The following is a 23994-nucleotide window of genomic DNA, read 5'->3' on the forward strand; positions in this document are numbered from 1 at the left end:
ATATTTTTTTGTTAACATTCTACCAAGCAGACATATATATGACTGTTTCTGAGTATGTCTGTGTCTCAACTACTGTACTATATGTGTTAAAGGCATTATTTTTTAAATGATTATAACATCCAGTCTATGTCAGCTATATATCATCATTTATACTGAAGAAGTTGAGATGCAAATAAGTCAATTTACTAGCCTATGGTCACATCTCTCATAAGTGGTAAATTGGCCTCACACACACAAAATCACACTGTTTAACTTTTATGCTTTCCAGTTGTGACTAGTGACAGAAATACTTGCTTCAACGTTTTTTTTTTGGTATTCATTTATTATTTTAGAGACGGGGTCTCTCTCTGATGCCCAGGCTGGAGTGCAATGGTGCAATCATGGCTCACTGCAGCCTCAAAGTTCTGGGCTCAAGTGATCCTCCTGCCTCAGCCTTGGTCCCAAGTGGCTGTGGATTGTAGGCATGCGCCACCACACCTCGCTAATTTTCTTTTCAAGTTTTTGTGGAGATGGGGTCTCACTGTGTTGCCCTGGCTGGTCTCGAAATCCTGGCCTCAAGTGATCCTTCTGCCTCAGCCTCCCAAACTGTTGGGATTACAACCGTGAGCGACCTTGCCCAACCTGCCTCAAGTTTCTAATTTGGAACTATTTTACTACTTTTAGAAAGAAAAAAATAATTGAGTTGGTGAGTATATTCATTTGCTAGGGCTGCCATAACAAATACCAAAGACTGGGTGGCCGAAACAACAGAAATTTATTTTCTCACAGTGCTTGAAGCTGGAAGTCCAAGATCAAAGTCCCGATGAAGTTTTCTCCCGAAGTTTCTCTACTTAGCTTGCAGATTTTTTTTTTTGCTGCCTCTTTACATAGAAAAACAAATTCCTTCTTTTTATAACACTCGTCAGATTGAAGTAGGGCTCATGCTAGCAACCTCATTTTAACTTGATAACCTCTTTGAAGGCTTTATTTTTAAACCCATTCACATTCAGAGGTTCTGGAGATTGAGACTTCAACATGTAACAGTGATACTTTAAAAATCTTTTTATCCATTACCCCAACATTGAAGTCAGAGTAATTCAAGGATATCTAATATTGGAAAGATGTGTAATCCATCGTCATTAGAAATTAGAATTCAAATTTGTACATGTGCCCAGTCTTTTATGTTTTCTTGATGGAATATTGCTCATAATTTTTCATCAAAACAGTTAGGGTACACTGTCATCTTGGGTGTATAAAATTTTAGGGCAGTACATTGTAAACATTAGTACCATAATCAACTGTAGAACTTGGAAAAACACAGACACCTAGCCCTATCTTCAGAGTTTTAGTAGGTCTTGAATTGAGCCTGGGAATTTGCATTTCCAATCAGCTCTCAGCTGAAGCTGATGCTGCTTGCCAAAATGTAAGTAGCACAGTTCCAAAGCATGCACGCTGACTCAAGTTACTTTTTATTGCTCTTTCTTCTGAGAAATGTGATGATTTCACTTAACATGTTTATTGAAACAAAGTAGAAGCTCTAGATAATTATTAGGAAGTCTTTTGCTGTGAGCATTCCCTTGGCTTTAACTAAGCACATGGAATTTCTCTCAATAGAGAAAATAACTGCCTTTTCTGCCATTTTTTTCTAAATCCTTCCCTTTTTCTAAAAACCATCTTGAAAATATCTTAAATGAGTTATTTTGAAAAAGATAAAGTTTTTTTCCCTTTGTTTCAAGTCTGACTTTCCAAATATAGTAACTTCTTAATCTACATAATAGTTGATAAGCTCTTATTTGTTTTAGTGGCATTAAATCAACATGCAATTTTATCTGTTGTAGCTAAAAAGGATAATAATTATTAAACCATTACTACTGGAAAACATATTGCATTTTGAGGATCAAGCACAGCTGGGAGCTTCTCACCACCTCAAGCACCAGCTGCTCCATTTTCTGTCATTTGTTCAGAATTATTTACACACATGGATGAGTGAGCAGAGGGATGGGGAGGTGCCAAACAGTCTTTTTATTTCAAATTTGTTGACTTTTTATAGATAATAAAAATGTATTACTTAAAACAAGGAAAAACATAAAAATAAAATGTACACAGAGAAAAGGCTCCTTCCTATCCAATACACTCTCCCTGATTCTCATCCACCCCCAAATCGAAGATACTATAAATTTATCATATATTCTTTTGAAAATGGTTATGCATAAAGAAGGAGATATAAATGGCTATTTTATCTCATTTTAAAAATAGTAGCCCACTAGATGGGCCTTGCAGTCTTTCCCAGCTCTGAAAGTCTGTGAATCATTGGTACCCAAAAGGTGATTCATTTTAAATCATCTTCTTATAAACACATAGGAAACAGAAGAGCAGAGGAACAAGATGAAACAGAGATATGAAATAAAGTTCGGGGAACAATGCAGAGATTCAGTGAATGCTACGTTCGGTCCTGGGACACACCTAGTCAATATCGGTTATTACTTAGCCACAAAAAAGAATGAAATCTTGTCTTTGCAGCAGCATGAGTGGGACTGGAGGACATTGTGTTAGTCGTAATAGCCAGGCATAGACAGACAAATATCTCATGTTCTCATTTATTTAGGGAACCAAAAAAAAAAAACTGAACTCATGGAGATAGGAAGTAGCATGATGGTTATCAGAGGCTGGAAATGATAGTGGGAAGAGGGGGATAAAGGGGGAATGGTTAATGGATACAAAAATATAGTTAGATAGAGTGAATATGATCTAGTATTAAGTGGCACATTAGGGTGCTAAAAAAATTAAAAAGCTAAAATAAATAAATAAAAATAGTAGCCCACTATACACTCTTATGAAACTTGTTATCTTTAAACAATGTCTTGGAGCTCATTCCATATTCATGAGGAGCTGCCTAGTATTCTATTAATGGACCCACTGTAATCCTTTTTACTAGTCATCTGTAAATGTTAACAGGTGAATTTTATGGTACCATAACATTTCCATTTTACATAGTGCTAACTATTACATAAATAGCTACATATGTCATTTTCCATGAATATGATTAAATATTATAAACATTGTTCTTCATGAGACATGAAAAGAACATGCTGACCACCTTTTATTCTTGTTTTCTACTGAAATTATATATTTTAGCAATCTGTAGATCAGATTCCTAGAAGTAGAATTTATTAGCCATCAAATATAAAGTTTGAAATTTTGATAGAAATAGATTTCCCTCAAAATGATTGGCCTGTTGTTTATAACTATAAGCCCTGTGTAAGGGTTCACATCTCCAGTCACAGTCTTGCCAAATCAGATATCAGACCTTTAGATTTTCTTATAATCTGTTGAATGAGAAATGGAATGCCAAAATTATCCTAACGTCCATGTCTTATGAGTAAGGTTGATGGTATTCGTAATATGTTTAAAAGCCCTTCCACAATTATCCTAATGTCCATGTCTCATGAGTAAAGTTGATGGTATTTGTAACATGTTTAAAAGCCCTGCATGCCTTCTCTGTGAGTTGTTGGGTGGACACTGCCAGATTTTGTAGGGTGGCATTATTAGGCACTTTGCCTACTTTGCTTATCATATTTGTGCCACATAGACATTTTCCGTTTTTATGAAGTGGTTTTTAACAATATTTTCTTTTATGATTTCATAGGCTAAAAAAGGAGTTCTCCCACGATCCACCCTCATATATTTATAGTTGTCCAGATCAGTTGGTTTACACAATGTAAGCATTTTCTGTCTTGTCAGAGAGAGATTGCTTTCAGTGAAGCTGCTGTGTTTGTGTTATTGTGGGTACAATCTTGCCTCCTCTGGTGAATGATACTAGGTCCAGAAAGGTTTGCAGCCAAACTTGTATCTCCTCCACTCACCTAATTTCCAACTGCACACAAGATTTCAGACCTGAGCATGCACTCTCACCTTTAGAAAGTGTATTTTTGCTGTGATTTACTCCTAATAACTTCAGTTGCTTCTGAAGTCTCTTTCAGTGGCTTCTTGCCCTCGTTTTGTTCCGTGTGGCACAATAAAAACTACTCTGGTTCATTTCTGTAGTTTTTGGAAGCCCTTCCATGTAACTTAGATTGTAAGAATAAGTCTCATTATGGACTGAGTGTTTGTGTTTTCCACAAATGTATATGCTGAAGGCTGAACCCCCAGGGTGGCTGTACTTGGAATGAGGCCTCTAAGCAAGTAATTATGGTTAAATGAAGTCATAAGATCAATCTGCTCTAATAGAATTGGTGTCCTTAATAGAGATACAGCAGAGAGCTTCCTCTGTCTCTGCCTGAGAACATACATGGAGGAAAGGCCATGTGGGGCATAGGGAACAAGTGGCCATCTGCAAGCAAGGAAGAGAGACCTTATCAGAAATCAAGTCAGCCAGAACCTTGATATGGGACTTTTAGTCTCCAGAAGAGTGAGAAAAAACATTTCTGTTATTTAAGCCACCTACTCTATTGTGTTTTGTTATGGCATCCCCAAAAGACTAATACACATGCCTCTCACAGTTTTACTGGGGGAAGCATTGCAAGTATTTTTTTTTATTCTTTATTTTTCACAATCTTGTTGTACTCATTGATTTTTAGTAAAATTCAATGGGATACGGAAGTAATGCTGATGTACACATCCAATTTCATATCAGATGTTTCTGGGATAATTCCATTTATAAGTGCAGTTTTCAATACTCCTGAAGGCCACTGGTTGCTCTGGATTATACAGGAAGAATACATGTGTTCTGTTTGGCCAAATGGATTCCTAGAAAACAGTATTCGAATTCTCACTTGTAAAAATCAGTTATTGGAGAATGAGTAGGTAGAGTATGGGTTTTCATAAGTGTGAACAGGACAACTCAGTAAGTTTTTCAGTGAGAAAATAAAAAGGGAATATTTGCAAACTCCCTAATTTATCACCAAAACAGTGGCATCATGGTATGTCATGGCTTATGCTATCTAGATAATGAAAAGTAGATAGTATTTGGTAAGAGTTTCAATAAAGCTATTCAGCGGATGTGAAACAGAAGGACTTTAGAAACCTCATGACTTTCTATTTGGATGTGTGTGCACACATATACATCCTCATGGCCCAGACCTACAAGCAAATGCTTCACAAATGTCTGGGTGCCCTCCCTAAAAGTAAACAATGAGAATGGTTACTGTTTTACTGTTGATGCTAATAATAATATTATTTCTAAGTACACTTCAGAGGCTGATGCAGGCTAGGCTCTTGGAGATATCTCATATAACAATTTATTCATACTGAGCAGTTGTCATTATGCTCTTTTCCAACATGAGAACTCAAGAGTCTAGCAGAAGTTTGACTTGCTTAGGTAACACCAGTCAACTAATAATGAGTGGTGAACCAAAACTGAAACGGAAATCAACTTGACCCCAAAGTCCTGGTTACTACCTGGTTAATCTACCACCTGGTCAATCCAGATAGTCTCTCCAGGAAGGACAAATTGTGTAATGAATGATTTTTCTATTTTGGTAATTTACGAAGTTGACATGATACGGGTGAGATATTGCAAATAATCCATTTTATTTCTATTTGACCTTTTCTGAGATGCATTTAATTATCCACGTACACAAAACAATGCTGTTAGAAACACATTCTATACATACATTTCCTTTGTTTCTTATGTACATAGAAAACTCTATTTTATCAGCTAATGAACTAAAAGCCTGGCTTTCTCTGGAGTTTAAACATGCAGATTTTAAGTTAATCTTTTGAACCAAAAGAGATTATTGTCTACTTGACGCTATATATGCTTTTCAAGGGGAATACACACACACACACACACACACACACATATATTCCCCAGTAAGATATTGAATATTAAATTATTTTACATTCATACAATATGTGGTATGTGGTAGTAAAAAATAAGTTAAGTATACAAGAGACATAAAATACGTTTATAACTGTGGCAAAAAACAATTAGATAATATTAATATGACTCAGTGTAAATAATGATCAATTTAGCTTTCTTCTTTCATTTATTCTGCTTGTTGATACAACTGTTAATTATTTTATTTATTTATCTCCAGGACTATATATGCATATTCATTTGGAAGGTAGAAGGGAAGAAGGGAGTTTTGGGTTTTTTGGGTTTTTTTTTTTTTTTTGGCTTTTCTTTTTATATTCAATTTTATTGTTATTTATTTTTTATTTTATTACATAAACTAGTAAAACTTTTATAATAAGAGCAAATAATAGAAACATAATAATAAATATTTTAAGAACAAAAATATAGACCTAGAGAATATACTTTTAATTCTCTGGAAAAGCAGATATAAAAACCTTCTAAATATTCCCGACAAAGTTATATCCCCTGAAAAGCCTTTATTTTTATAGGACCACAGTGCAGCAGTTATATTAACAACATGGCAAATTCCCCATGTAAATGGATCTTCAAATTATCTAATAATACTCTCGAGGACATTATACTGTTTTGTTGTTTTTGTGAATCTTATTATTACTTTTCACTAATATTCAACCAAGTTTTACCTTAATACCCAATAAAAGTTCATTGGAATATCCACCAGGACCTTTTTGCATCCAGGAGATATATTCAGTCTTTTGAATGACTATGTTATGCAAATATGTTGCCTTATTTTCTCCCTAATTGTTAAAAGCTATAAAGTAGCATGAACAGAATGATGTCAGAACTGGATATATGTACAGCACATTGCAAATAAAATCTCAATGAGTTCTCAGATAGGAAAAGTAAAAACCTGTTACTTTTCTAAGCCACCTCAGAAAATTAGATAGTTTATGTATGTCCTTCTATTAATATCTCAAAATTTAGTAACACCTTAAAAAATTAGGGTTAATTTTCCATTTATAGGTCTGGGAGACTGAAAGCAAAATAGATGACTAAGGTCCTCTACAATCTCCCTACTTTCTTTCTGTTTGCCACAGATCAATTTATCAAAATACAATTTATCGGTCGTATAAGAAACTTCACTATACGGAGGTTGATCCTAGAGTTTATCCTAGTTTGCAAGGACAGAAGAATCCGACTCATTTAAACTGTAAGCTTCTTATCTCATTGAGGCTATTAGAAGACATTTGAATATGCGTGACTTTGATTTTTCTAAGCTGGTGGAAAGATAATGATAATGTGGTAGAAATAAAAATCACGTCTACCCTAAACATTATTTGTAGTTGATTATAATCATGCATACATTTACTTTATAATTTTAAGATTGTATACTAGTTATAATAAAAGGTATTAAATTTCATGCCTCATTTTTATCTTTACATTTTATGAATGGGACAAAAAGTACCATGTAATAAAAATAAATATGAGTCAAATGCTGAAATGGTGTATCTACATAGCACAAATATTACATACATTTTAAGGGCTTATTATTAATCAGGAAGATTTATCAGTCTTTTATCTTCTTTCACTTCGTATAATTCTAGCTATGACTTAAATACTGTTGTCATATTCATTCAGCACTCAGGGAACTGAAATTTTTTGATATTAACTTATGTCTCAAAGGCCATGACACAAGGTTACAAAAGCATCATGATTCAAAATCATGTCAATTTAAATCCTGTGTTAGAAAAAGATGCTGGACTAAAACAGAACTGTACTCAAATTTCATCTGAGACAAATGACTTCAATGCTATATCTTAGTATCTTCAACTCGAAAATGGTCATAAAACAACTTTAGTAAGATAATGATTTTAAGCATCTAGTGGAGTATATGGAATATAGAGTGCCTCTGTGTGTGTGTGTGTGTGTGTGTGTGTATGTATATATATGTTTGAAATGCTAATTTGTATACTTCATACATAAATATTAACATAAATTCAACAAGAAGCGTACATTTATGGTGTCTGGGTATTGTATGAATAAATATATTGATTTAATTGGTGGTTCAATTCTTTCCTCCTTAAAACTCATTGTTCTCTAGGCTTCTATGCTACCCCATCTTTCCGAACCCCATTCACTGCACATTTCTTCTTTTTATTTATAGGCTCCTGATCCTCTACTATTAACTCTAGATGTTTAATGCCCAGAACTGTACCCTATGCCCTATACTCTTCGCTATGTTAATCTCTGCCAACATGATCTTGTTACTCCATGAATTTAACTTTGCAAGGGATCCTGCTGACTCTCATGCCAATACCTTCAGTCCTGACCGTTCCACTGAGCTGAGACTAGTTTAATTGGCTGCAAGCTCCACATTTCCTTTCAAATCCCTTATGAATAGCAAACATTTACTAAATTTGAAGACAGAGCTATTTATTTGTAAATAGTAGATTTATTTGTTACTTCCTACCTTTTCTGAGAGTTTGTGAGTTGTATTCGTCTTTTAATCCATCTATCATAAAGTTTAACACATAGCTTTAGCTTTTATATAGGCTATATTATATACATATATATGTGTGTGTATATATACACATATATATAATATAGCCTATATAAAATGTATATATACACATTATATACATATATGTATATAATATAGCCTATATAAAATGCTATATATAGCATTTTATATGCTATCATCTATATATATAGCATTTTATATGATATATATGTATAGCATTTTATATGCTATCATCTTTATCTTTGCTACCATCATTTCTCACCTGCACTTCTGCAGTAGTCCTCAAACCAGTCCTACATTACCTCTTTTAATCTTCTTGGTGCCCTATATTGCATTCTCCCCATGGAAGCTAGAATGACTTTTAAAATCATTTTATGTTATACACTTCTCAACCCATTGCAGTGTCTTCCTATTTCAATTAGCATGAAATCCATTATCCTGAGTTATATTAACAATATGGTAGAATAGAAAGCCCCAGGCTCTTCTTACTTCCCATGGAGACATTATTTCAACAATACATGGACCAATTCTCTTTCAGATAAATTTAGAAACTGGTTAAGAGGCTCCTCCTCCATATCAGGTGAGTGTGAAACCAGCTGAATCTAAGCTGATAGGAGTGTGTGGCACCCTCTCATCATAATACCTCACCCTGGTAAAGCATCATGTGGTCTGAAGGAAACTGTAACCTCCTGGTTTCACACCAGTTAAGGAAAGAGAGCTATTGGACCATGTGTCCAACATTCTAGCTTGTCATGGAAGCTACCTGAGAAACTGATTTTTGTCTCACTTGTCTCAGAGCACTGATGGAATTGGATGTACTTTTCATGCCTAATGGCTCCTGAGAAAATTAAATAACCAGGCAGTTTCCTGCCTGCTCCAGAAGACTTGTGCCACAGAAGACAGAGGCTGATACAACTCAGTGGCCTCTGCCTCAAGGGATAAAGAGAAGAGTAAAGAGTATGTCAAATATTCTACCCTTATCAAGGGGCTGCCTAAGGCCCTGCCTTTTGTATAGCCCACTGAAAGCACTGATGGGCCCACCATAATCTGGATGTATGGGAGCCAGTGAGAACAAAAGAGAGTCAAGCATTGTGCTGGTTCTTCAGTGGATGTGTGGTACACCATATAGACACCAGAAAGAGCAAGAAATTATGAGATCTCGAAAAAGGGAAATCAGAAGATTCCTCTAATTAGGAATATACACACATAAGTCAAAAGAAGACATGTCTACAGAGAAAGTTTGAGTGATCTGCAGAATCTCAGTTTAGTTGGAGAAAGTCGTTTTCTGTAGGAAACCATTTTGTAAAGACTGGAATATATTTATAAAAACACCACTCATGTCTTTTTCTGTTTGGAACATTTTATCAAACTTACCCAGTAATTGAAATTTAGGAGTGCAATGCCTCAGAGTTACACTTAATGTGGCTCCTATGGATTACATTTTTAAGAAAAACTACTTATAGTTTTAACTTCAAAGTTGGTCTCACTCAATATTTCACGTGTAACTCTGGAATATGTATGGCATGCTGAAAATTTTAACCCAATTTTCTTACAAATGTGAATAATGACATTAAGTATTATATTTTAAGCAAGCCACCAAGTTTCTATATAAATTAAGAAAAATGATTTATCCCAAAAAAGGGGAGTCATATTTCTTGTTTTATAGGAGAGGTAAGCTAGTATACTGTATAAATTATTAAAGAATACACTCTAAAGAAAAACTAAATTATTTCAATTCCATTGTAGGTTTATTATTATACCTAATATTGAATTTATTTGGGGGTATACATCAATTTGAGGCCGGCATTCATGTGGTTACTTTGTAAAATGTGTGTTTCCAAAAATGTTTTCAAAACTTATATGAGAAACATTTTAAAATTATACATATACTGTACATTACATGAATAAAAACCATTAGCCCTTACTAAGAAGAAATGCACAGTGTTAAATATTACCAAGATATTAATGAATACTGTCTCTTAATCATTTTTAGTTTCTTTTAAAAAATATAAATCTAAATTATAGTTAAGATAGTTTCTTTCTATCCAGTTCATGGAATAATTCAAAGAATTAAAAAAAATAACAAATACACATAAATGATGCATGTAACATTATATCTCTTGCAAAGAGCAGGCTACTCTTACTGTATTAGGACATTCTTGCGTTGCTATGAAGAAATACCCGAGACTGGATTATTTATAAAGAGAACGGGTTTAATTGGCTCATGGCTCTGCAGGCTATACAGGGAGCATGGCAGCATCTGTTTCTGAAACTGTCTTAGGAAACTTCCAATCATGGTGGAAGGTGAACAAGGAGCAGGCACATCCCATGGAAAAAGCAGGAGCCAAGAGAGAGAGCGGGGAGATGCCGCACACTTTTAATCAGATCTCAGGAGAACTCACTTATTTTTGTTAGGGTAGTACCAAGAGGATGATACTAAACCATTTATGAGAAACCACTCCCATGACCCAATCACCTCCCACCAGGCCCCACCTCCAACACTGGGGATTGCAATTCAATATGAGATTTGGGTGGGGACACAGATCCAAACCGTCTAACTTATTTAAGGGATGTACTTTGACTTTCATTTTTCCAGAACCTGTGGTATATTTTGACTGAGCCATCCAGGTACTCTTGACCCCCCCTAATTTTTGATTAATTCTTCCAAAGATTTTGTGAGGTTATTACACCCATTTTACATACGAGAAACTTTACCCAAAGTCACATAAGTAATAAATGGGAAATTAAAAACTTATACCAATGCAAACATGGGTTTCTTTGCTCATTCAATTTAGTCTTGACCATGAGCACCAGTCTGTGCTAATCACACAAGATATAGACATTTGAGTTAAATTTTGGCAGAGAGTTACAGTCTAGTTTGAAAGACAAACAAGTAAATGAATTTGTGCCATATCATGTGATCCATGGGACCACAGAGAGAGAACAAGAATCTTGGAAATAGATTGGATGAGCTCTGAAGGTTCACTTGGGGAATGGTAATGTAATGGCTAGTCATTACAACAGATAAATGAACTTTTTATTTAGAAGAAAGAGCTTATTCAAGTGCATAGAGGTCTGGAGATGAAGGCATAGTCAGGAAACAGTAAGCATAGTAAGTTATGAGTGGGTCATGATATTTCCTGGATAAACATTGATGAGTGGGGAAGTAGAAAGGAGTCAAATATTGAAAGGTTGTGAATTTCATATAAAAGATTTGGGGGTTCTATCTTGGAATTATTTAAAAAATTGGGAAACTTCAAGCAGGGATGTGATAATATTATATGTAGCTCAAGAATAGATTTAAAAGGGAGAGTTAAAATTTCGTATCCTAACACCACTCTAGCTGCACAAAACTTAAATTGATTTGTCTATTTCCCATTTACTTACTCTCTCGTTCATCGAGTGTTTACTTATTGGCTACAATATAAAAGACACTTTAACGGCCAATGCAAGAGATGGAAAATACACCAGACGTGGTGTGAAAACTGAAAAAAATCTGATACAAAAGAAAAATAAAATATTACCTATAGAAATAATTAGAATAATGATCTGCCATAGTAAGAAAGGATTAGATACATGCTATGGTAATTTAAAGGAAAGAACAGTTACACTGAGCTGTGTTACCTAAACTTTCAAGTGCAGAATTTGAGATTTTACCCTAGATGCAAGCTAACAAGTTAGGCTGCCATAGTTTTATGGATGCTTGCAAAAGATACGAGACTCCTGGGTCACAGACAGAAGATTTTATTTCCCATAGCACAGCAGACAGCATAAATTCTCCTTGCTTCTCACATCCTGTGAAGTAACATGAAGCAGCCCAGATATATGTCACACACACATTCTATGTAGGTGACATCTGAGAAACTCTGAGCTTTAGAATCCTAAATATTTACAGGATCTACTAGCACACTTTCCCCAGCTTTGTCTTGGAGGAAGATGTTATCTTTATAATCTAGCCAGAAAACAAATCTGCCCTCTGTCCCCCAAAAAGGTTCTATCTGTCTTCCAAGGCTGTTTGTTGTATTAACATCCTCGAAAAAAAAAAAAAAATGCAATAAAGCTGTCAATGCCTCTTGTCCAGAAGGTGTGCAGAAATGCAAAAGACCCAAGGAGAATTATCTCCCCAAACTCAGAATCCTTTGTAGACTGTGGAGGATATATTGAATTAAACGGAGTTTGGAGACTATGATTTTCAAGGCAAACATAGATGAATCAGCCATGCCAGAAAGTAATGCCTGCACATACACATGCATTCTTTTCATTGCTCTCTCCATAAAACTTAAATATTTCCAACAGGAAAACACAATATGCAAAAGTTCATGCTTTGTGATTTATTTATTGTTTTAACAGTTTATTATCTTTCAGAGAAAACCATGTCTTAAGATAATTTTAAATATATTTAGCTGTTTTATATATATGTATGCATGTGTATGTATATCTATATATGCATATATACATTCCTGCTTTCAGCAAATGTAATTTATTTTACCCAAATTAATCAAAACCCTAAGGTTATAACACTATCTTGAAATGGTCAAAATGAAATTGAACACATAGATTTGGAAATCAATCTGGAAATAATGCTTGCAACAAATTTAGATGAGACTCTCTACTATTCCATGTGGTTTATGGATATCTGCATTTTAACAGTAAGCAAGAGATACTTAAGCCAAGGGACACAGATGGAGAAGAATAAAATTAATTATTAAACTGACAAGTTGTTGATTGAGATTAAACAAAGCTATAGAGAAAATCGTAAAATTTGAGAGTAAAAGACAAGAAGGCAAAGCAAAAATTCAGAAGCCAATGCCATTGGAAATTGAATAAGAATTAATCTTAGAATGATAAAGTGATACTGTTACTGCTAATCATTAGGTACCAAAATAATGGAAACCATAGCTTCAAGGTCAGACACAAACCTGAGGATGTATCTTGCCATCAATGGGAGTTATGCCTGTAACCACCAATTCAAAGATAATTCTAAGCATTTAGAGGACAGGTATATAGGTTAACATTCTGAGGATGAAAAATATATATATAGTTTGGTAGCAAATAGTTAATTATTTGTTAAACCTGAAAAAAAAAACCTATGAGCTTTTATTCAATACCTTTTATTCAATACCTGTAACTTTCACCTTATGTAAGTACCCCAGCAATCAATAATAATGAAAATTTTATATATTTAAATCTGTCTGACAGTATGATGGATTTAAATAATTCATCCTGGAGAAAGTAAGTTTCTATTATTTTCAAAATTAATCATCTTCTCCAGAAAAACAGTCTTATCATTTGATGGATATACATTTTGACAGTTGACAAGTCACTTTCTGTATATGAGCCTCATGATCTCATTGGCATGTCCTTCTCCACATAAGAGGTCCTTATATATCTCATAATGAAGGTCGTTCCAAAAAGCAAGATCTTTCTATCAAAGTGTATCTTCTTTGACACTTTCTATTTAAGATAGGCCTGTTCTACACAAAACCAGCTAATATTCCTACCAACAATACATAATACTACATTTTAGAAGTTAATGGCAATTATAATTCTATGTTTGTTGAACAGGAGAAATGATACATCATCCCACCCATATGGAGAATGGAATGACCCATTCATGAAATAAGGTAGCCAGAATATTTTTTACACTGACAATTTTTAAATCAATAAAAAAAACAAGGGAAAACTGTTTTTAAAAGCCAGCAGAAAATATTCTCGAGATCTCCTTGAGTGTAGGGTTTATGAATTAGGAACCAACTGGGTAACAAAATTCAGTCGAGGACTCTAGTGACAAGTAATAACATTTGGAGTACATATGAGAATTATTTTTATTATTGAGAATGTTATTTCCTCAGAAATCTCTGAAGGAATGCCTGTACTGAAGAGCTATGTATAGCTAAGGATATAATCTTTAGTGATTTGAGTAACTGAGCACACTAAAGAAAGTCATGTGAAAGTGATACAATTATTAAATACTAAATACAAAGATTTAGGAAAGTGAACATTTTTAAACAGAATTCAGTGAAAAACCTTGATTTACTTATTTATCTATTTATTTGTTTATTTTGAGAGAGAGTCTTGCTCTGTCCCCCAGGCTGGAGTGCAAGGAAGCAATCTCGGCTCACTGCAACCTCTACCCTCCAAGTTCAAGGGATTCTCCTGCCTCAACCTCCAGAATATCTGGGCTTAACAGGCATGCATCACCATGCCCAGCGAATTTTTGTATTTGTAGTAGAGACGGGGTTTCACCATGTTGTCCAGGCTGGTCTTGAACTCCTTACCTCAAGTGATCTGCCTGGCTTACCTTTCCAAAGTGCCGGGATTACAGTCCTGAACCACTGGGCCCAGCCGAAAGCCCTTGATTTATAAACGAGAAATGTGAAACTCAGAGAATGAAGTGCTAATACAAGTGTGACAGTATTCCAGTAAATGAACAGTTGAGGTCACATCTCTTATCTTGCAGTACAGTTTTATTAACTTTACTAATGAAAGAGAATAGTTACAGAGGAAAGCGATGAGTCTCAGGAAGCAGTGTTGAATCACTTAGATTCATTACTTAGCAGAAAGCAGAGGTCTATATTATACATTATTTCACATAATGCATTATTTGGAAACTTATTTTTTGGATTATTATAATAGTAATGCTTTTCATTAGAGAAGGTTCTTTTCTTCAAACACCAGAAGTCAACTCTGGGCATAAAAAGCAGCAAATAAATTTGTTTGAACTGTGTTGGATATCTGTTGAATTGATGAGGGTGTTTACAAATCAGGTTTAGGGAGAAGTAGGAAACAATGGAATTTAGACAGCTAGAAAGCATATCAAGTACTTGCCACTAGAACAATGTAGCTAGACCCCTTTAATTTATGCCACTGGATTCTGTCTGTCATATCTGCAGAACTCACCACTACTATACTTAGGTCTTGAAATAATTGCTCGCTGCTGTGGAAAATTTCTCAACTGTTCCTACATCTTTCCATCGTTTGAGCATATCATTTATGTGCCTATGTCACTGATGAAATTTCTAATGAAAGGATGTAGAAAGAAAGAATTTGGTGCCTGTATTAGTCTATTTTCACACTGCTATGAAGAAATACTCAAGACTGGGTAATTTATAAAAGAGAGAGGTTTAATTGACTCACAGTTCCACAAAGCTAAGGAGGCCTCAGGAAACTTACAATATTGGTGGAAGGAGAAACAAACATGCCCTTTTTCACAAGTCTACAGGAGAGAGAATGCAGAACAAAAGGGAAAGAGCCCCTTATAAAATCAGATCTCATGACAGCGCATTATCATGAGAAGGGCATGCAGGACTAGTCCCCAGGATCCAATCACCTCCTATGAGGTCCCTCCCCCAAAATGGGGATTACAATTCAGATTGGAATTCAAGATGAGATTTGGGTGAGGACACAGAGCGAGACCATATTATTCCACTCCTGACCCCTCGCAAATCTTGTCTTTTTCACATTTCAGAGCATGATTGTACCTTCCCTACAGTCCCTCAAAAATCTTAATTCTTCCCAGAATTAACTCAAAAGTCCAAGTCCAAAGTCTCATCTGAGACAAGGCAAGTCACTTCCACCTAGGAGCCTATAAAATCAAAAGCAAGTTAGTTCTTTCATAGATACAATGGAGATAGAGTCATTGGATAAATGCTCCCTGAAATGGGAATAGTTTTGAATAAGAATCAGTCTTAGAATTTTTCTCCAATGGGAGAAATTGGCCAAAACAAAGGGGCTACAGGCCCCATGCAGGTCTGAAATCTAGCGGGACATTCATTAAATCTTAAAGCTCCAAAATAATCTCCTTTGACTCCATGTTTCACATGCAGGGCACGCTGATGCAAAGGGTGGGCTCCCATGGCCTAGGGCAGCTCCACCCCTGTGGCTTTTTAGGATACAAGCACCTACTCTGGCTGCTTTCACAGCTGGCATTGAGTGTCTTCAGCTTTTTTGATGCACAGTGCAAGCTGTTGGTGGATCTACCATTCTGGTTTCTGGAAGACAGTGGGTCTCATCTCACAGCTTCACTAGGCAGTGCCCCAGTGGGAATTCTATGTCGGGGGTCCGACCTCGCATTTCCCTTCTGCACTGCTCTAACAGAGTTTCTCCATGAGGGCTCCACCCCTGCAATAAACTACTGCTAGCCATCCAGGTGTTTCTATATATCCTCTGAAATCTAGGTGGAGATTCCCAAACCTCAATTCTTCACTTCTGTGCACCTGCAAGCCCAATGCCATGTAGAAGCCACTTGGCGCTTCCAAGCACTCGATGGAAGGTTTGGTGCTTGCACCCTCTGAAGCAACAAGCTGAGCTGTACCGTTGTATCTTTTATTCATGGCTGAGACGCAGGGTACCAAGTCTCAAGACTGCACAAAGCAGCAAGGCACTGGGCCTGGCCCAGGAAACCATTTTTTCCCTCCTAGGACTCTGGGCCTTTGATGGGAGGGGCTTCCATGAAGGTCTCTGACATGCCCTGGAGACATTTTCACCATTGTCTTGGTGAATTATATTTGGCTCCTTGTTACTTATGCAAATTTCTGCAGCTGGCTTGAATTTCTCTCCATAAAGTGAGTTTTTCTTTTCTATCACATTATCAGGCTGCAAATTTTCCAAAGTTTTATGATCTGCTTCTCTTTTAAACATAAGTTCCAAAGTCAGACCATCTCTCTCACGTTCAGAGATCCACAGATCTCTAGTACACAGACAAAATGGCACCAGTCTCTTTGCTAAAACATAGCAAGAGTGATCTTTTCTCCAGTTCCCAAAAAATTCCTGATGTCTATCTGAGACCACCTCAGCCTGGACTTCATTGTCCACATCATTATCCATTATCAGTATTTGGGTCACAACCATTCAACAAATGTCTAGGAAGTTCCAAACTTTCCCACATCTTCCTATTTTCTTCTGAGCCCTCCAAACTGTTCCTACTTCTTCCTGTTATCCAGTTCCAAAGTCACTTCCACATTTTTGAGTATCTTTATAGCAGCACCCCATTCTACTGGTAAAAATGTATTGTATTAGTTCATTTTCATGCTCCTATAAAGAAATACCCAAGACTGGGTAATTTATAAAGCAAAGAGGTTTAATTGACTCACAGTTCCACTTGGCTGGGGAGGCCTCAGGAAACTTACAATCAGGGCCAAAGGGGAAGCAAACATGTTCTTCTTCACAAGGCAACAGGAGAGAGAAGTGCAGAGTAAAGGGGGAAGAGCCCCTTATAAAACCATCAGATCTCGTGATAACTTACTCACTATCAAGAGAACAGCGTGGGGGAACAGCCCCCATGATCCAATCACCTCCCATGAGGTCCCTTTCCCAAAATGGGGATTACAATTCAGATTACAATTCAAGATGAGATTTAGGTGGGGACACACAGCCAGACAATATCAGTGCCTAAGTGATTAGTGGTGAAAGTTAGGGCTCAATTTATCAGAATTCACATATTGGAATGGTCCATGAAAGCAGAAGGGTCTTTGAACACTGCTCAGTCATAAAATGGAAAATGTCTACCATATATTTCTATTGTATTGGTCTCAATCAGTGGTTTATTTTATTATTATTTGCATTTCAATTTTTTCTAATCTATGCAGAGATGAATTTCTTGCAGTAATGCGGAAAAATTTTATATTTGGACTTTTGTCCTCTTATTATGTAGCAAATAAAATTATCTCCATAAGTACTGTAGTGATGTTTACATTTGTCCTTTTATTCTATAGCACAGTATGTATCTCTTTTTATAATTGTCATGATAGAGATTCATAAACATATAAAACATATGTAGATCAAAATGCATTTATATATTTTTGGAATAACTCACAATCAGTACTGTAAAGAAAACACTCGTTTTACATATCTGTAATGCATTACAAAAGCCACTGTCTTCACCTTGTACTCATAAATTATGCTTTGTTAAACAACTTAGCATGAAGGGCAATGATGTTAATTTTATTTGAAAATCACACCAAATGGTGTGAAAGTATTAAAATAACAACACCTTCTATGTCTTCAACAACTTGGCTTCTAAGAAGAAAAGCTAGATAAAGTTTCCTTTTTTTTTTGAAATTCATGATTTGAAAATAAGAATCTCTTGGGAAATAAAAAGTTTAACATAAATTTATTCGAATACTTTACTACAAATGTTGGAAAGAATGTTAAATACAGTTATTCCAGTCACAAATTTTAATAAATGAGGGCAGTGAGACTGAAAAAAAGAGATGGTTCACATAAATTCATATAGTAAGTAAACTATCAAAAAATAAAACCTGTGATTTCTGACTCTCTTTCCAATGCTCTTGCCATTTTGGAGCTAGAGTAGTATTGCTCTCTCATATTTTAGGAGAGTTTTGAAGTTGTTTTGATTTAAACCAGAGGGAAGGATACCTTTGCTTTCAGAAAACATTTGAAAACATAAATTTTATATTTGTCAAATGACAAAAATGAAATTCCAATTATTCTAATCCCACACAATTGTTGCACAATGGTGAAGTAAGCACTATTATTAACCCTCATTTAAGGAGAGAAATACTCAGAGAAAAATGCCCTGCTGTTGAGTCTCATGTGACTTTTTTCCTTCGTGACCAAATCTGTGTAGCATCTTTCCTCAACTGTGTAAGAGAATCATGCTGTAACCAATTATTTGTATTCAGTATTATAAATTAATTATACTGTCATGTCAATTTGTTATTTATTCAGATCTACATTTCAGCTTGTGCTGATTTGCACGGATGAATTGCATGCAATGAGAAAGTGGTTTATAATATTTTTTACTAAATGAAATATCCATATTCTTGAATCAATGTAATCTTCCTAAATATATATTCAAGCACACATATATAATACTACAGCAAAACTTGATGCAAAATTTATATTCTTTAAATAAACTTATAATTTCAGTCATTCTTTTTATTTTATTGTATTTTTTGAGATGGAGTTTCATTCTTGTTGCCCAGGTTGGAGTACGATGGCATGATCTCTGCTCACTGCTCACTGCAACGCCCACCTCCTGGGTTCAAGCGATTCTCCTGCCTCAGCAACTCCAGTAGCTGGGATTACAGGTGTGCACCACCACGCCCACCTAGTTTTGTATTTTTAGTAGTCACAGGATTTCACCATGTTGGCCAGGCTGGCCTCAAACTCCTGACCTCAAGTGATCTGCCTGCCTCAACCTTCCAAAGTGCTTGGATTACAGTCGTGAGCTACCGCACCCAGCCCAAATTTCAGTCATTCTTGTCTCTCCCATATCCTGTCATTAGTTTTTCAGAAATGTTTTTCATGTTTTACTTTGTTGCCCAATCATAGTATAACCTACACCCACGTCTTCAACGTGTTTTTTTTTTCTTCTCTTTTTTTTTTGAGATGGAGTCCCACTCTGTCTCCTAGGCTGGAGTGCAGTGGCGCGATCTCAGATCTCGGCTCACTGCAAGCTCCACCTCCCAGGTTCATGCCATTCTCCTGCCTCAGCCTCCTGAATAGCTGGGACTACAGGTGACCGCCACCACGCCCAGCTAATTTTTTTTTTTTTTTTTTTTTTTTGCATTTTTACTAGAGACGGGTTTCACTGTACTAGCCAGGATGGTCTTGATCTCCTGGCCTCGTGATCTGCCCACCTCGACCTCCCAAAGTGCTAGGATTACAGGCGTGAGCCACCCCACCTGGCCTTCAACTTTTTTTATTTTAAAAATCGAAACATTTTTCCTCTGTTTATTTACCGCTAATTTTTTTTCTTTCTTTAATCCTGTCTTTAGATAATTGCTAGAATTATGTGTACTAGAAATCAAGCCTAGTAATGTAATTCCCAAACTTGAAAATCTGCCTTGTCTGTGTGTGAAGTCCGGACCCCAGGTAGATATGCAGGACCTATCAAAATTTACACAATCTGTAATTCAGCCAATTGACATTGTCACTCACACTCAACTCTGCCAATCTGTTCCCTAAACCTGGAGTAATTTTAAGTTGCATTCATTTTATTTCGGCCACCTTTTTCTTTGATCTTTTATTTTCTTCCATTTTACTTATTGAGCACTTTAAATACCTATTTGATTGCTTTTGTGGTCTGTGTCAATTTTTCAGCCCTTGGGATATTTTGCCAAAATTTGATGAGTCTTATACAGTAGGTAATTAATGTGTAGTGTATATAACAAATTTGTATTATGTCTAACAAAAACAAGAATTATACATATATTTGTAATTGAGAATTAATGGTACAGACAGGAAGGTTTATGTAAAAATGCATGTAGACATATAGGTGTATAGGTTTGTGGATGTGTCCTAAAGATTTTGCATATGTTCTTTGCCTATCAGTATCACATTGCAAAATAGTATCATTTGTATTCAGAGCAAATAGTTTAAAAAAACATGTTTTGTAACACATATAATTTTCTCTTTCCATTAGGTTGAAAATGGTTGCTTGTGTTCAACTACTGTGAAGAGTTGGAATCAGACAACTACAGCTTTGATTTTCCAAGTGGTTCAGAATGTAAATATGATCTGACCTTTCCCTGATGGACAGTTAAATCATGGACATGCTAAACAATTTACTTTGGACTGTCCTTCCTAAAGATGCTCTGGCTTCTCTCTTGAATGCTCACTAAGCATTTATAGCTGACAAGGAAAGGAAGGAAAACTGTGAACTGGAAAGTTATCTTACAATGAAAGTTACGAGCACATCTTGCATCTGTCCAGTCCTAGTGTGTCTCTGTTTTGTGCAGAGGTGTTATGGAACTGCCCACCACAGCTCCATCAAGGTGACGAGAAACCAAACCAAACACATTGAAGGTGAAACCGAAGTCCACCATCGTCCCAAAAGGGGATGGGTATGGAATCAGTTCTTTGTTTTAGAAGAACATATGGGACCAGATCCTCAGTATGTTGGAAAGGTAAGTTTTTGTTTATTTTGCTGTTTTTTCTATCTTAGAAACTGTGGGGTAAGATGAGCTGATGTTGGAGATATATTTGAAGAGATAGACAAATGAAGAAAATTATGTTATAGAGCGAATTATGCTATAGAAACTACTACTTATACTAGAGAGCTCAAAATAATAATTGTAAAAAGAAAACATTATTCATCATATTATACCTCTCTAAACATTGGCCCGTACATACAAGACTGCATATTCATAACAAGCATATTACTTTTTCTGTTCTGTCTTGTAAATTGGAAAGACTTAATGGAACACACAATAAAGTAAGTAATTTTTTCTTTATTACCTTGAAGGTATATTGAAATTCACATGTCACTTATTGGCACACTGATATTTACTGCTATTTTCATATATTACTCCTGCACATGTGGCTAAAAAGAAGACACGAAAACATCACACATATTTTCTAATATCATAATTAAATATTAGAAAATATATAATATTCTCTATTAATTTTTAGAGATATACTCTTAAGTTAGCGTTTAAAATCATATGAATATTTTTCCAACCCCAAAGTTAATTTTCATAAAAACATTGAAATCTTTTAATATAGATTAAGTGTGCACTGGATATATGGGCTTTGAAAAAATATCACCATAGAATGAAGTTAACAAAATGATCAGTAATTTCAGGTCAAGTTCCCTTTCTCTCAAAAATGCAGACAAGAAAATTTAATGGCTGATCAAACTGTTCAGGAAATTTTGTGGTCAGTAACATGGGAGAGTTTAAGCATGTGTCATCTAGGCTCTAGGACTGAGAACGAAGTGGGTATTGGAGAGGCCTTCTTCTGATTAATTACTGGTCTTTGGAAGTAGCCACACTTTAGTTTGCTCAGAACCTATGGGAGAAACAGCAAGCACAGCAGTAGAATATCCATGACTGCCGGCTCAGTGGCTTCTATCCCCCGATTGATGATTTATTCTCACTTTAGCACTGTTAGTACTAAAAAAAATAGTATTCCATCTAAGCCGTGGTGCTTCCCTAATGTGTAGGCAGTACAGGATCACAAGCCATCTGTTCCACCCCTTGTCCAACAGGGACTGGGTTACAGCTGCATTTTCTATACAAGGCAGGAGCTGTGGAGTCAGAATATAGAACATAAAAAAAGATCTAAAACAATTGTATCATATTCGAATATGCATATTAAAATGAGACAGAAGAACTGTCTTCATTGTATGCTTTTTTTCCCTACCAAGTATTTCATAAAATAAATTTTTTAAAATGTAATAACATCAAAGCATAATAGATTAGTAGAAATTTGTCTGGGTTATGAACCTCAAAATCCTTTTTTTAAAAAAAAAATTATACCTTTACATTCTGGGATACATGTGCAGAACATGCAGGTTTGTTACATAGGTATACACGTGCCATGGTGGTTTGCTGCACCCATCAACCCGTCATCTACATTAGGTATTTCTCCTAATGCTATTCCTCCCCTAGCCCCTGACCCCAGACAGGCCCTGGTGTGTGTTTTTTCCCACTCTGTGTCCATGTGTTCTCATTGTTCAACCCCACTTATGAGTGAGAACATGTGGTGTTTGGTTTTCTGTTTCTGTGTTAGTTTGCTGCGAATGATGGTTTCCAGCTTCATCCATGTCCTTGCAAAGGACATGAACCCATCCTTTTTTATGGCTGCATAGTATTCCATGGTATAAATGGATCACATTTTATTTATCCAGTTTATCATTGATGGGCATTTGGGATGGTGCCAAGTCTTTGCTATTGTGAACAGTGCTACAATAAACATAGGTGTGCAAGTGTCTTTATAGTAGAATGATTTATAATCCTTTGGGTGTATACCCAGTAATGGGATTGCTGCATCAGATGGTATTTCTGGTTCTAGATCCTTGAGGAATCGCCTTACACCTTATACAAAAATTAACTCAAGATGGATTAAAGACTTAAACGTAAGACCTATAACCATAAAAACCCTGGAAGAAAACCTATGCAATAACATTCAGGATGTAGGCATGGGCAAAGACTTCATGACTAAAACACCAAAAGCAATGGCAATAAAAGCCAAAATTGACAAATGAAATCTAATTAAACTAACGAGCCTCTGCACAGCAAAAGAATCTATCATCAGAGTGAACAGGCAACCTACAGAATGGGAGGAAATGTTTGCCATCTATCCATCTGACAAAGGGTTAATATCCAGAATCTACAAAGAACTTAAACAAATTTGCCAGAAAAAAACAAACACCTCCTTCAAAAAGTAGGTAAAGGATATGAACAGACACTTCTCAAAAGAAGAAATTTATGCAGCCAACAAACACATGAAGAAAAGCACATCATCACTGGACATTAGAGAAATGCAAATAAAAAACACAGTGAAATACCATCTAACACCAGGTAGAATGGTGGTCATTACAAATTTAGGAAACAACAGATGCTGGAGAGGATGTGGAGAAATGGGAATACTTTTCCACTGTTTTTGGGAGTGTAAATTAGTTCAGTCAAAATCCTTTTTCTATATCCTTTCCATCCTTGAAATTAGCACAAGAAAAGAATCATTAAAATTGCCCTTTTTGGAATAAACCAAGAGGAAAACTATTTTATTATTTAAAATATTTTATGATGCATATTTCTTAAAATTTTAATATAACTAAGAAACAGAAAAAAAACTTTCTGGAAAAGGGAGGGAAATTCAGACAACTTGTTTTTCAGGCTCACCTAGTTTTAGTAAAAGATGAAGCCTCAACAGGAAGATCAGTTCTAAACAATCTTTCTGGAATTGAATGAACATATGGTGCCAATGAACA

General features: G+C 35.6%; 1 protein-coding gene across 3 annotated transcripts in view; it reads left to right on the plus strand.

The window, feature by feature from the left end:
* The first annotated feature begins 20902 nt into the window (after positions 1-20902).
* CDH18 (cadherin 18) overlaps positions 20903-23994 on the plus strand; it is a 360524-nt gene continuing 357432 nt past the window's right edge. For all 3 annotated transcript variants that reach the window (XM_055245947.2, XM_055245950.2, XM_055245951.2), the window contains exon 1: positions 20903-21187. In XM_055245947.2, the coding sequence (XP_055101922.1) occupies positions 20960-21187 (228 nt within the window). In that variant the 5' untranslated portion in view covers positions 20903-20959. The remainder of the gene's footprint in view (positions 21188-23994) is intronic.

The sequence above is a fragment of the Symphalangus syndactylus genome, chromosome 16 (genome assembly GCF_028878055.3).
Source record: "Symphalangus syndactylus isolate Jambi chromosome 16, NHGRI_mSymSyn1-v2.1_pri, whole genome shotgun sequence".
NCBI classification, from domain to species: Eukaryota; Metazoa; Chordata; class Mammalia; order Primates; family Hylobatidae; genus Symphalangus; species Symphalangus syndactylus.